This window comes from Kogia breviceps, chromosome 12 (assembly GCF_026419965.1).
Source record: "Kogia breviceps isolate mKogBre1 chromosome 12, mKogBre1 haplotype 1, whole genome shotgun sequence".
Lineage (NCBI taxonomy): Eukaryota > Metazoa > Chordata > Mammalia > Artiodactyla > Physeteridae > Kogia > Kogia breviceps.
The window spans coordinates 36,047,753-36,061,854 of record NC_081321.1 but is presented as its reverse complement, the minus strand read 5'-3'; the positions used below and the strand labels follow the sequence as shown (position 1 = coordinate 36,061,854).

Genomic DNA, 14,102 nt, shown 5'->3' with positions numbered 1-14,102 from the left:
CTCTTGGCTGAATTGAGGGGACAATCCATAAAGAGTGTGTGAGAAGAGGGAAAGCACATAATGAGGTGTTGTTTTTTTGTCGCTATCAATAATATAATTGTGCTCTCTCAATTACTGGAGTGGCGAATATACATCATACTTAGAAAATTAAAAAATGATTTTTCCATTGCTAAGTTGGTAGACAAGCCATTTGCAGCAGGGGGCAAAAATCAGTAAATCTAGGTGGATCCTGGCATGCTTTCCTTACACATCTGGTGCAATAACATGGTATAGGAATTAGAGATGCACTTCTTCCCATCACCCTCTTCAAATAAGCCTAATATAAAATCTATTTAGTAAGGACAGTCTCCACCAGGCATCCTATGTGCTTAATTTTCTTTAAACAAGGCATTAATAAAATCACAGTAGCATCTAATAAGATTTTTAATTCCTTGAGGGTAGGAACCATGGCTAATCTTTAATGCATCTAATTTAGTGAGAGCACTTAGTTCCCTTCTTAGCAGAAACAACCAACAGAATATTCCTAGCCTTACAAGATGTATCCATATAGGTTGTGTTACTGAGGCTCCAGAATGAAACAGGAATTGGACTGGTCAGTGTACCTGGATGTGCTCAGTAAAGACTGGGGTTTCCAGAGTTATTGACAGCAGAATCTGGTAGCAAGGGTATCAATGAATAAAAGGGGAGTTTCAGACACACAGTGCTATTTTACTGCAGAACAAGTTCCCATTTGCTATTACAAGCAGCGTGAAGAGCGAGCTTACAGTGCATGATGCCAAGACACTGTAGTTCAGGAACCTGCTCCCCAGAGGATGAGAGCTTTGCACACAGAGTCCTAACGGCGAAGCCTGTGCCAGATCTAGAGCTACTGAAGGCAAGAACTCATTTAAAAACAAACAAAACAAAAAACCCTCCTTCTCCACTTTGTGAGAAACCTCTAGCTAACGGATACAAATTTAAGATAGGGTGGTAGTACTCACAAACTCCGGGGTTCGGAAATCCTGCTGACTTTCCAGTGATCCAAAACCGGAGACAATTGTCTGTTCAAGGTTTTCCAAGACTGAAAAGAAACAAAAAAATGAATAAATAAATGAGCGTGAACTTTCGTTGGCTCACATACTTTTTTTTGCTTTTAAGTCAGCAGCATTGGCTTAACTGTTTTTAGTGTCTGTGGCACACTCACAGGTTGACATTATTTAAGGCTTTCGGCTATCAGGACACTCAAAATCTTCAGCAGCTATTTCATCTACTGGACAATGCCACACTTGCAGGATATTAGGTCCTAAAATGCTCTAAGGTTAGATCTACCATGGAAAATCACTTAGCTTCTACATGGAAGGACATGGCAACTAAATGTTATAAAATTCCAGCTCAGGAACACTTTAGCCTATTGATTTTCTTCCACATGTCAGGGAACTGATGTGGAGTCATTTTAGGGTAGTAATTTTCTGTTTTAAGATCTGTTGACTAGCACTATCTAACAGAAATACACTGGGAGCCAAACAAAATATTCTAGTAGCTACATTAAGAAAGAGAAATAGGTAAAATTATTTTTAGTAGTAAGATTTATTTAACCTGATATACCCAGATTATCCTTTCAACATGTGTATATTCAATATAAAAAATTATTAGTGAACTATTTTACATTTGGGGGGGTATTAATTCTTATACTCACAACACATCTCAATTTGGACTAGCCACATTTCAAAAGCTCAATAACATCATGGGACTAGTGGTTACTGCACTGGACAGCACAGTGTTAGAGGGATAAAGGAGCCAAATCCAGAAGATGGGCTGTTCTGCAAGACACTAGTCTCCTCTTGTAAACACATTCCTGATATGAATAAAAGGGACTGTTCCAGATTAAAAGACACTAAGAGAACAAAACAACCATTTGCAGTGTGTGGTTCTGGGCTGGATCCTGGTTTAAACAATCCAGATGTAAAAGACTTAAAAACAAATTGCAAAAATTTGAATACTGATTAAGTGCTGGGTTATATTAATATCGATCAGTATAACCATGTAATTTTGGCCATGTAGAAAAATGTTCTTAGTTAAATAAACTTACATAAATAGTCAAATATTATTAAGCATTTAAATAAATTTAAATAAATATTTTCATTTATCAACAGGTCCAGCCTCTTCAACAAATCAATGACATGAAAAACATAGACTGTTAGAGATTTAAAGAGCCCTACGGAACAGAACTCCAATGTGTGTTTTTTCCCACACCACTGAACAATTAATTCAATTCTGACACGATCTACCTGAAGGTAGCATCAGATTCCACAGTTTATGGGCTCAAGACTGCCCCCATTTCAGATGCCAATCGGAAGTCTATGTTGTCACCTGTGCTTCTGACTAACTGCCTATAAATCGGAGGTTCCCACCACCCTCTCCTCAGGCTCAATTAATTTGCTAGCGTGGCTCACAGAACTCAGAGAAACATTTATTACATTTACCAGGTTAGTATAAAGGATGTTATAAAGCAGGGGTCCCCAACCCCCAGACCACAGACTGGTACTGGTGCCTGGCCTGTTAGGAACCCGGCTGCACAGCAGGAGGTGAGTGGTGGGCAGGTGAGCCAGCCAAGCTTCACCTGTATTTACAGCCACTGTATTTACAGCTCACATTACCACCTGGGCTCCGCCTCCTGTCCGATCAGCAGCGGCATTAGATTCTCATAGGAGTGCAAACCCTACCGTGAACTGCACACGCGAGGGGTCTAGGTTGCACGCTCCTCGTGAGAATCTAATGCCTGATGATCTGAGGTGGAGCTGAGGCGGTGATGCTAGCACTGGGGAGCGGCTGCAAATACAGATTATCATTAGCAGAGAGGTCTGACTGCACAGAGACCATCATAAGTCAATTGCTTGCAGACTCATATCAAAACCCTATCAGTGAGTAGCAAGTGACGATTAAGCTGCATCTTACGGAGTAGACTGTATATAAGCAACACATTTTGGGTGTCACTGTCTCCCATCACCCCCAGATGGGACCATCTAGTTGCAGGAAAACAAACTCAGGGCTCTCCCACTGAGTCTGCATTATGGAGAGTTGTATAATTATTCCACTATATATTACAATGTAATAATAATAGAAATAAAGCGCACAATAAATGTAATGCCCTTGAATCATCCCCCGCCCCTCCCCCATCTGTGGAAAAACTGTCTTCCACGAAACCGGTCCCCGGTGCCAACAAGGTTGGGGTCCTCTGTTATAAAGGATACAGATGCACAGCCAGATGAGGAGGTACAGAGGCAAGGTGTGTGGGGAGAGGTGCAGAGCTTCCATGCCCTCTCCAGGCGCCCTGCTCTCCCCACAACTCCACGTGAAGCTCTCCAAACCCTGTCCTTTTGGGTTTTTATGGAGGCTTCATTACAGAGGCATGACTGATTGATGACCAGTGGCCATTGGTAATTGATTCAATTTGCCCCTCTCCGCTACCCCGGGGGTCAGGGGGGTGGGACTGAAAATTTCTACCCTCTATAATCACTTGGTGGGTTCCCTGGGCAGCCAGCCCCCCTCCTTTGGTTACCTAGGGGCTGTCCAAGCACCTCATTAACATAATAAAGGGCATCTTTATCCATCCCACTCATCACTTTGGAAATCCCAAGAGTTTTAAACAAGGAGCTCTGTGGGAATTCCCTGGCGGTCCAGTGGTTAAGGCTCCACACTCTCACTGCTCCAATCCCTGTTTGGAGAACTAAAACCCCACAAGCTGCGAGGTACGGCCAAAAAATGGTAATAATTTAAAAAATAAATAAATTTTAAAAAATGGAGCTCTGTGACACGAACCAAGGAAGAACAAATATATATTTCTAATTACATATCACAACAACCATTAGCTATATGTGGTACCCAGCTAGATCGTAACTTGAACAAACCAGCTATACAGGTTTGCTTTTATCAAAACTAGGGATAGAAGGTTTGTTTGTATTTATCAAAACTAGGTAGACTGAGTATAGAATAAGCATTAAGTTATGGTAAATTACTTTTAATTTTATGAAGTGTGATGTTAGCTTTGTAGTGACTTTTTAATTGCATATTAATTTTTGTTTAATCCATTAGAGGTTTTCGTGAAAGAAGAGACTGGGTTCCTATCAATCCAGAAAAATTCCCTTCAGTGGTCCAAAAGAAGGCTGGGTATGTACAGGTGAGAGTTATGAGATCTCTAAGTGATTGTTTAACAAAACCAAACTATCAGCCAACGACTCAGCTATTTAGGTTTGGCACATCACTAAGAAACATCCCAATATCTGGACTAGACTTTAGGTTCACTCAGAATCTTGCCCACTAAACTCATATCACTGGTAAGCCTAGGAACTGCAAGAAAGTGCCAGTAGAAAAGAACACAGACAAGTGATTCTAATGCTTCTGGAAAACTGAGTTCATCACAGGACCCCTAAATGTGAACCAAAGCAGAAACAGGAAAGAGATGAGGTGAGCCATGGCTTTCAGAGCTGTGACCAGAGCCGAAATTAAGGTGCTTGCCCCTAAGAACTCCAGGGGCCAGGGGGCGACAGCAAGTACTACACAGTCTGTTACATTCAGCAAATACTGCATAGTCTGTTACACTCAGGGAATTAGAATCAACTGGTTATTCCAACATCAGAACAAGTTGTCCAAGATAATTACATTCTTGCAGGCCACCTTTAAAACTTGCTAAAATGTGTTTATACTAGTGGCTGTGAGGGTGGGTTTTCAATTGGTGTTTTGTGGCTTGGTTTACAAGTAAGAAGAAAAGACCTTTTATAGCAGTAAGATAGATATTGAAGAAATTGTATCTGTGGTACTTATGATTCACTTTTTTTTCCTGGCAGAACTAGCAAGTCAGTGAAACATAATACTGCAGGTATTTTTTTAAACAAGTACTGTAAATCTGATGGAGTGACTTGACTTTTGCATCTTATCTGGATTCCTTTATAAAGAGATGCCCAATTTACCTATTATGTATCTGGGGTCAACAGATGGGACAGAGCTGCTGTTGTTGATTTTTATTTATTTTTTCAATGAAAGGATAAGCTTAAGAAAGTACAAATTTTGCCTAAACACAGAGGAGAAAGAAGATGTATTGCCCAGATGTTCTATCAAATTAAAGGCATCTATGCAGCTTGACAGGATTTGTGAGAGAAAACACAGAACTATTTATAATTTTATAATTTTAGTTATTCTGTTGGTAATGGAAACTAACAGATTCACTGGTTAATGTCAACACAAAGTAGAAACTGTAAATTTGAGTGAATAAAACAGCAATGGCTTAATTGAAACCTCATCCAGGTAGAACAAAGCTGCAGCTGTTGCTCTCATTACCTAATACAGTACTGAGAAGCAAATGATTTATGATGCTAATATGATAATTATACTTCCCTACTGAGGGGCTCCAGTTACTGTTTGATATTCTCATTTCTGGTAATCTAACACAGTTGAAAAAGTTCATTTCTCAGCAAAAATAAAATAGTCAAAATCTAGGTGACACTTTGAGGGCTTTTTATTAAAATAGCTGCAGAATCAGGAGAAAGATTCTAAAAAGGCAAAAATGTTCATTTAATTTTCTTCTTTATATAAGTCATTTTAAAATGTAATATTTTGAAATGCATTTTTAGTATTGCCATAATACCTCACTTTATACTACAGAAGTACCACCTTGAATGACACCATGATTAGCTCATTTAATTTTGGCACTTGGAATATAAAAAGCATGTGGGTACCTCTATGTTATCTGTTCATCACAAAGCTGCTGAGAGAACTGAAAACTGTTTATTCAATGAAAAATCTTTGGTCCTGACATGTTGATATAATTTTGTAGGGATGCAATGTGAAAGTTCAATTGGAAGTCAGGTTCAACAAATATTCATTGCCTAGTTTATACATATTTTGCACAGTCATTGTGTTCTTAGGCCTTGGGAATACCAAGAAGAACCAAAGTTCCCTCTCCTTGAGGAAAGGAATTTGAGACATGATAAATCCTATTTTGAGGATAATTAGTAAGTGGTAGGCTAGACAGACTAATGGAGTATTGAAGGAATACCAAAGAAAACACTGTATACACATATATCAACTGGTTTACTATAGACAAAACTCAAATAACTGAGGCTTTGGTCAAAAGAAACTCACTATTTACTTTTCCTAAATTTAATAGTAATCAATCACATAACAATTAGTTTAAAATGAAAGAAATAGAAAAAATATTTTTAAAACTTTATCAATGCAGTTACTATAGTAAGATTAAAGGAATAAAGTCATTGGTGGTACTAGTTCTGACATACATGAAGGCCTCAATAGAAATGTCTAGAAGTCCAGTCACATTAATGGGTTAATAAGAGAACAGTAGAAACCTCACCAGAAAGTTGCAGTTCACATGATTACTTGTCTATCAATTAGAAATGGAAATCATCCCAACTGCAAAATGGAGAGATAACTTCTACAGCAAAGATGATTGAGATTTACCTAAAATGGGCAATAAAAAGAGCCATTATCTACATTTTATAACTTAGATAATCTATTATCCATCAGAAAACACAAAATAACCTCTCGGGAATGTCATGGGTAAGGCCCAAAGACTGCCTGATAAGCAGTGCCCAGCAATAAAAGTAATCAGAATTAGGCATCCACACTATGTCTAACTTACAGCATCAGTATGGCAGGTCATTGGGTCCAAATAACTTCTTCCTTATGGTGACTGGTTGTGAATGAAATGGTCAGAGGCATAGCAAGTATATGGGAGACAGCAAGTAAAAACAGACCATGGCCTGGTGCAAAGGCACAGTGCATGGATTAAGGGGATTGATTGGGTTGATCTGCAACTTAGTTGCATGATCCTGAGCAATGACCTATTCTCAGTTTATCTGAAACTAGTTATAAAATTACTTTCCCTGGTTATCTTACAGGTTGTGCAAAGAATACAAATGACAATTCAAAATCATGTTGAAAAAGAATAAAACACTATCTAAATATACATTAAGTTCACGTACATAGAACATAATCATATCATATCGTGACATGAAGAAATGTAAACAGAAATTTCCTGAGGGTGTTATAACATGCCTGGCACTTCTAAAGGTCTGATCTTACTTAATCTTCTTTGTATCCTCGTTTTCACAGATGATGAAAAATTGGATATCATTAGTTGCCTGAAGTCAACCACTAGAAGTGATACAATGGCAATCTGAATCTGTCTGACTCCAAAACTGGACGTCTTTTTGAATTCACTAATGTCTCCTAAGCTGCTCTAAAGAATTCCAAGGGGTCCCCTGATGCTAAATATAAGTTGGTAAGGAATTAAAATAGCACTATAAGTCAGAAAAGTATTAATAGACTAACACATCTTGAAGAACAAATAATGAAAAAAAAAACACAGTGAAATTTATTGGTATAGTACTCACAATTAGAAGAATTAATGGAAAAGCTCCACAAAATAAACAAACAAATACAATATTCTGACAAGTGGCTAAAGATATTCACATGCCAAAGATGGAGCTAGGTGATATGAGTACATATACCAAGATGAAGAGGGTATAGAAACTGTCCTCAGGAATCCCATGATCTAGTGAATGTACTATTAAAGAAGTGTTAAAAGAATAGCCCATATTGCCTTAGGAGTGAAGATATGTTCACATATCCAGACTGGGCAGGATGTCTAGTGATCTGCCAATCATCCTATACCTATACCTCTCTTCTCCCACTGGACTAGAAGTCTCTGAAAACTGGATCTCAGCATATATCTAATGTTTAACCTGAATATCAGCACTCACCAGCCACTATTTTTAAAGCAACCACACACTTGGACCACCATTTCCTGTCACTCCGTAATTTCCAGATATCATGTGGGCCTGCCCAGTCTCACTCCCCACACCACCTAAGGCTAAGCCTATACCCCACATGTCGCATCATCCTATGATATCATATTTGGTCTCCAGGTTCCAGTGTCTCTTTCTCTGGCTTCGGTTTTACAGGATCCACTGTAGTTTGGTGATGGGAAGGGAGAAATCGATTTTCCCTATTATCCAAAGGCTGTAAACTTAAAGATTATAGGCCCTGTAATATTAAATGTGATTCTAAAATGGGTCCAAAGAGTCATTATTAATGAAAATAAAGTTAATTATGAAATATAAAACACAAAGACAGGAGAGTTCCTTTCAAGATTAAGATGGCTGTGTTTTACTACCCAGGGCAGTGGACTTGATTCATAAGACCTCTACCCAGTATAACCCTGTGGCTTCAGACACATCACTCAACCTTAAGTCTCAGTTTCCTCATCATTAAAATGTGGGTTATAATACCTACATCAGAAAGTGGAGAATAAATTAACTGACACATACATAAAAGTGACGCGAAGACTGTTAAGTACTGTATAACTGTTGGGTACTTTTTTAAAAAACTTCATTCTTTAATAAATTTTGGCATCCTTTAGCTTGTTAGGCACCCATTTTTCCCTCTGACTTTCTACCTTGACTATCCCTACCATTCATTCCTTTTATAAGAAAATGAATAGGGAGGGTGGGAGAGAGGGTGATGCAAGAGGGAAGAGATATGGGAACATATGTATATGTATAACTGATTCACTTTGTTGTAAAGGAAAAACTAACACACTATTGTAAAACAGTTATACTCCAGTAAAGATGCTAAAAAAAAAAAAAAAGAAAATGAATTTAAACATAGAAAAAGATAACATTAATTCAGCAAATATTTTTGAATGACCTCAGTGGCCTAAGCACTGCTGGCTACTACTTTCAATGAAAAGAAATGTGAATCAGGAAATGTTTCTTCACTTTTCTGAATCTGGATGGATCAGTCTCTTACCACAGCTTGCTACTGACATATAAACTAAACTGTGGCATTCTCCTCTAATCATTCCGGAAATGCAAATTCCAAATTGAATTTGATGGTTTCTTTTAGAGTTCTTTTTCCCATCTTCAGAAATACAGAAGTGTGCTCTCTCTCTCATATTTCTGGAAGTGAAAAAAATAGCTAAAGTGGGAAGAAGGAAAAAACCACTCATGAATATGTCAAATTTGTTAGGGTAAGAACATTTTCTTTCTTTTTTTTTTTTTGGACTCATGAGTAGGACCCAGTAGTACCCTTCAAGTAATTTAGAATATAAATATTTTCCCTACATTATGGTAAAAACTGCCTTGTTTCAAAGGTGCGCCCCCTGTTGTATCTGCCTTCTTGATTAATGTATTAGCATTGATTGATTCAACCGCCTAAATTACAGCTGGGGCCATTTTTGACTTTTCTCTTTCCCCCACTCTTGATATTTGGTCAGTCCCCAAGTTTTACCCTTTTTATATTCAATCTTATCCTTAGTACATTCTATCTGGAATGCACCTCCCCTCACCACCATTTTACCCTTTCTTTAAATTTTTTTTTCAGTGTCACCATTTACATACCAGGTTAAGTTAGTTGCCTCAACCTCACATCCTTATAGCATTTTGCAGGTCTAGTAAAACCTGTCATGTCACTATGAAAGGTGTCCAAACACTGAACTGTTGCATTATCAGTTATTAAAATATAGTATTTTCAGTTGGTCTTCTGGTTAGAGTGTGGAAAAGAGAGAAATAAAATTTAGTGATTATTATAAATAAATTTGCAGCTTATATTGAACAGAGTCCCAAATAATCACATAGTAGTTACTCTCTCACAAACTGGTCACCTCCAAGAAGATAAAATCTGGAAAAAAACATACATGTCCATCCCCTTTATCACACTGTATGGTCATGACTTGCTTTTCTTCTCCACTTGGTCCCGGAGCTCCTAGAGGGCAAGTCACTGTCTTAATCTATTCTGTTTCCTCAGAACCTGAAGTAATACCTAGCATATTATGGATGCTCCATACGTGAGTGAATAAATGATGGAATGAACTATAAATGCTTTGTCACTCTAGAAAAGTTACTAGTGCTCAATTCCTCAGAATGAATTTAATTACCTAGGTAATAATAAGAGAGTTTTTATATTTCCAGAAATATATTGCATTGGGCCACACTGGGATATATCCACATACAAAACAGGCCAATAGTAGAGTGTCCCTTCAAGACCACAGTCTTCAAATGTTTGGACAATATTTACAAAAAGGAGAGGCTCTGCTTCCCCTCCACCCTGCCCACTGCTCCAGCAACGCATCAGGCAGGAATATTTCCTACCTGCAGCACCGAAGGCTTCACAGCAGAAGGAAAGGCGGACAGTTTGGTGAGTCCCTTGGGCATCTCACCCTCCCAGCCCTACCCCAAGTGGCAACTCTAAGGATTTCTACCATGCACAAATAACAATACTAGCCCCAAGAAGAGCTTCAGTAAACACAATTTTCTCCATCTTGTTACATTCCCAGTGACATTTAGTGCTGTTTTCCTCTTATTAGCCTTTCCCTATTCCCACAAACTTCCCTCAATAATTCAGCTCCAAAAATATCCCTGGAAGTTAAACATACCTCTTTCTGAACTCACATTATTCACTCTCATATACCAACCACATTAGCTAATACTTTTATAGAAAAGCACAATATATATCACAAACCTACCAGATTCTAACTGAATTCATTAGTTCCTTTTCATCTAAAAAAGTTTTTATTATAGTAACATATATAAATCATAAAAGTTGCCATTTAAATCATTCTTAAGTGTACAATTTGTTGGCATTAATTCTGTTCACAATGTTGTACAACCATAACCACTGTTTCCAAAAAAATTTTTTTTTAATCACCCCAGAGACTCTGTAACCATTAAGCAATAACTCCTCATTGGCTCCTCCTGCTAGTTCATAGTAACCTCTAATCTACTTTCGGTCTCTATGAATTTGCCTATTCTAGATATTTCATATAAATGGAGTCACATACTACTTGTCCTTTTGCTTCACTTGGCATAACGATGTCAAGGTTCATCCATGTTGTATTGTGTATCAGAACTTCATTCCTTTTTCTGGCTGAATAACACTCCACTGTATGGATATACCACATTTTGTTTATCCATTCCTCTGTTGATGAACACTTGGATTGTTTCTACCTTTTGGCTATTGTGAATAATACTGCAGTGAACAATGGTGTATACAAAACTGTTTTAGAGTCACTGTTTTCAATGCTTCTGTGTATATACCTAGTAGTGGAATTGCTGAGTCATTCAGGATTTTGATGTTTAGCCTTCTGAGGAACCACCAAATTGTTTTCCGCAGTGGCTGCACCATTTTACACTCCCATCGGCAATGTATGAGTGTGTCAATTTCTCCATATCTTCGCCAGTGCTTGTAATTTTCTGTTTTTTAAAAATTCTAGCCATCCTAGTAGGTGTGAAATGATGTTGTGGTCTTGATTTGCATCTCCCTAATGACAAATGATGTTGAGCATGTGCTACCGACCATTTGCAGATCTTCTTTGGAGAAAGGTCTACTCAAGTCCTTTGCTCATTTTTTACCTGTATCGTTTGTCTTTTTGTTGAGTTGTAGGAGTTCTTTATTATTCTGGATATTAAAGCCTTATCAGACACTATTTCCTAATGTTTCTCCCACTGTTATTCTTTTCACTTTCTTGATAATATCCTTTGTTGCACTAAAGTTTTTATTTTGATAAAGTCCAATTTAACTATTTTGTTTTTGTTGTCCATACTTTTGGTGTTATATCTAAGAATCCACTGCCAAATGCAAGGTCATAAAGGTTTACCTCTATGTTCTCCTAACAGTTTTATGGTTTTGGCTCTCATATGTAGGTTTTTGATCCATTTTGAGTTAACTTTTATATGTGATGTGAGGTTGGGGTCCAACTGCATTCTTTGGCATACGGAAATCCAGCCGTCAAAACAACATTTGTTAAAAAAGCCTCTTCTTTCCACATTGAGTGTACTTGGCACCTTTTTCAAAAATCAATTGGCCATTTCTGGCCAGTTTCTGAACTCTCAGTTCTATTCTGTTGGTCTATATGTTTATCCATGAGCTAGTATCACACACTTTTGATTTACTGTATTAGCTCTCTGGTAAGTTTTGAAATCAGTAAATGTAAATCCTCCAATTTTGTTCTTTTTCAAAATTGTTTTGGCTATTTGGGGCCCCCTGCAATTCCACATGAATTTGAGTCAGCTTTTTCAATTTCAACCTTACCATTTTAACAAACATATTTTTAAAATTTTAGATTTAATAACATAAACAATAATCAATCTTAAAACTGAAGACTAGGGGCTTCCCTGGTGGCGCAATGGTTGAGAGTCCGCCTGCCGATTCAGGGGACGCAGGTTCGTTCCCCGGTCCGGGAAGATCCCACATCCCACATGCCGCAGAGCGGCTGGGCCCGTGAGCCATGGCCGCTGAGTCTGCACGTCCGGAGCCTGTGCTCCACAATGGGAGAGGCCACAACAGTGAGAGGCCCGCGTACCGCAAAAAAACAAAAAAAAAAACCAAAAAAAAAAACCTGAAGACTAATTTTTATTCAATTTTACCAATTTGGTATTGTTTTTTAAAAACTTGGCTAAGAGAGTTGATGTTCTATAAAGGATGAATGGTATTAATTATAGAAGTATACTCCAACAACATCTTGCAACGCTATCACTATCACTCAGCAGTCCAATTGGTTCAAGTCTCTTAAGAACCCCAGAGTTCCCAGTGGAACACCACCCTGAGTTTGAAGTTGGCTATGGCTCAGCTGAAACTTGGTCCTAGTCACTGATCTGTCAGTTTCCAGATTATAGTGATTATACATGACCAGGGGATGAAAGAAGACACCACACTTAAATTTCTATTGTCTTTAAACTCAAGGCCAGAGTAGGCCTGATTTCACAATCAGTTTTTAAAGCCTAGGAGGGATGGGAACATAGAAATACAAGGAAAAAAACACTATACGTCCACATTCCCTTATCCAAAACCTTTGATGCCAAAATGTTTGTGTTTCAGAATTCAGAAATTTTCAGGATTCAAAAAGAAAATAATTCTTATCTGTATATATTGTATATTACTATGCACCCTCAGTGGGGTCTGGGACAGTACCTCTTACTCAACCATGGTCATGTTTTGCAGCCAAAAATGTGAACACGCTAAGTGGGATGAATAAAAAATATAAGTAGTCTCATGTTGGTTGAGGTCATGTGTTTTTCATCAGATCTGTCCCATTTTGTAATAAGAATTACAAAAAAAAATTTTTTCTAGCACGTTTTGGATTTTTGAGTTGTGAGTAAGGATTCGTGAAAGTTTAACTACTAAGAATGTATTTAGCACACAATTACAGGAAAACTCTATTACAGCAGCTTGTCATATATACACAGAGCAAAAAGCTTGAGATTGCCTTAGAATGCAAGACTAAGGAGGGACCCCTAGACGTCTATCTCTTCTCAACATCTCACAAGCTGAGTAAGTTTAGCAAACCAGTAATCAACTACAAATAAACTCTAACCTAGAAAGTGAACCCTAAATTTGCATAAAAGGAAAACCAGAATTGATATATCATTTTTAACTATCAAATTGACAGAAAATAGTTATTAATACCTAATATTAGCAAAGATGCAGGGAACACGTACAGATATTGCCAGTGTCAGGTTGTGTAAATTTCTGGGTAGCAATTTGACAAACGTAGCAAGAGTTTTAATATTAGTCATACCCTTTGAATTTATAATTCTGTTTCTAGGAAACAATACTTGCTTTCTTAAATCAACTAGGATACAGTTATATGATAGTACATAATGCAATTATTTAAATTAATTTTGTAGGGAATATTCATGATGAGGAAAATTTTAACAATGTGTTTTAATGTGAAAAAGTAGATTATAAAACTAGATTATAGTATATACCCAAAATAATTGAAAACAGGAACTCAAATATTTGTCCACCTATGTTCATAGCAGCATTATTCACAATAGCCAAGAGGTAGGAGCCATACAAGTGTTCCATCTACGGATGAATGGATAAACAAAACAGACAATGGAATATTATTTAGCCTTAGAAAGCAAATTCTGACACCTGACAACATGGGTGAATCCCAAGGACGTTAGGCTAAGTGAAATCAGTCAGTCATAAAAGGCCAAATACTATATGAGTCCACTTACATGAGGTCCCTGCGTAGTCAAATTCAGAGAGACAGAAAGTAGAATGGTGGCTGCTGGAGGCTGGGGGAGGGAGGAATAGGGAGTCATTGT

At 37.7% G+C, this 14,102-nt stretch overlaps 1 protein-coding gene across 9 annotated transcripts in view; it reads right to left on the bottom strand.

Moving 5' to 3' along the window:
• The window catches only part of ANO6 (anoctamin 6), a 203,784-nt gene that overhangs the window by 123,130 nt on the left and 66,552 nt on the right, over positions 1-14,102 (bottom strand). For 7 of the 9 annotated variants that reach the window (XM_059081599.2, XM_059081597.2, XM_059081595.2 and 4 more), the window contains one exon: positions 981-1,060. In XM_059081599.2, the coding sequence (XP_058937582.1) occupies positions 981-1,060 (80 nt within the window). Of the gene's footprint in view, positions 1-980; positions 1,061-6,343; positions 6,451-14,102 lie in introns of all 9 variants that reach the window. The other 2 variants (XM_067009134.1, XM_067009136.1) reach the window with 1 other exon arrangement.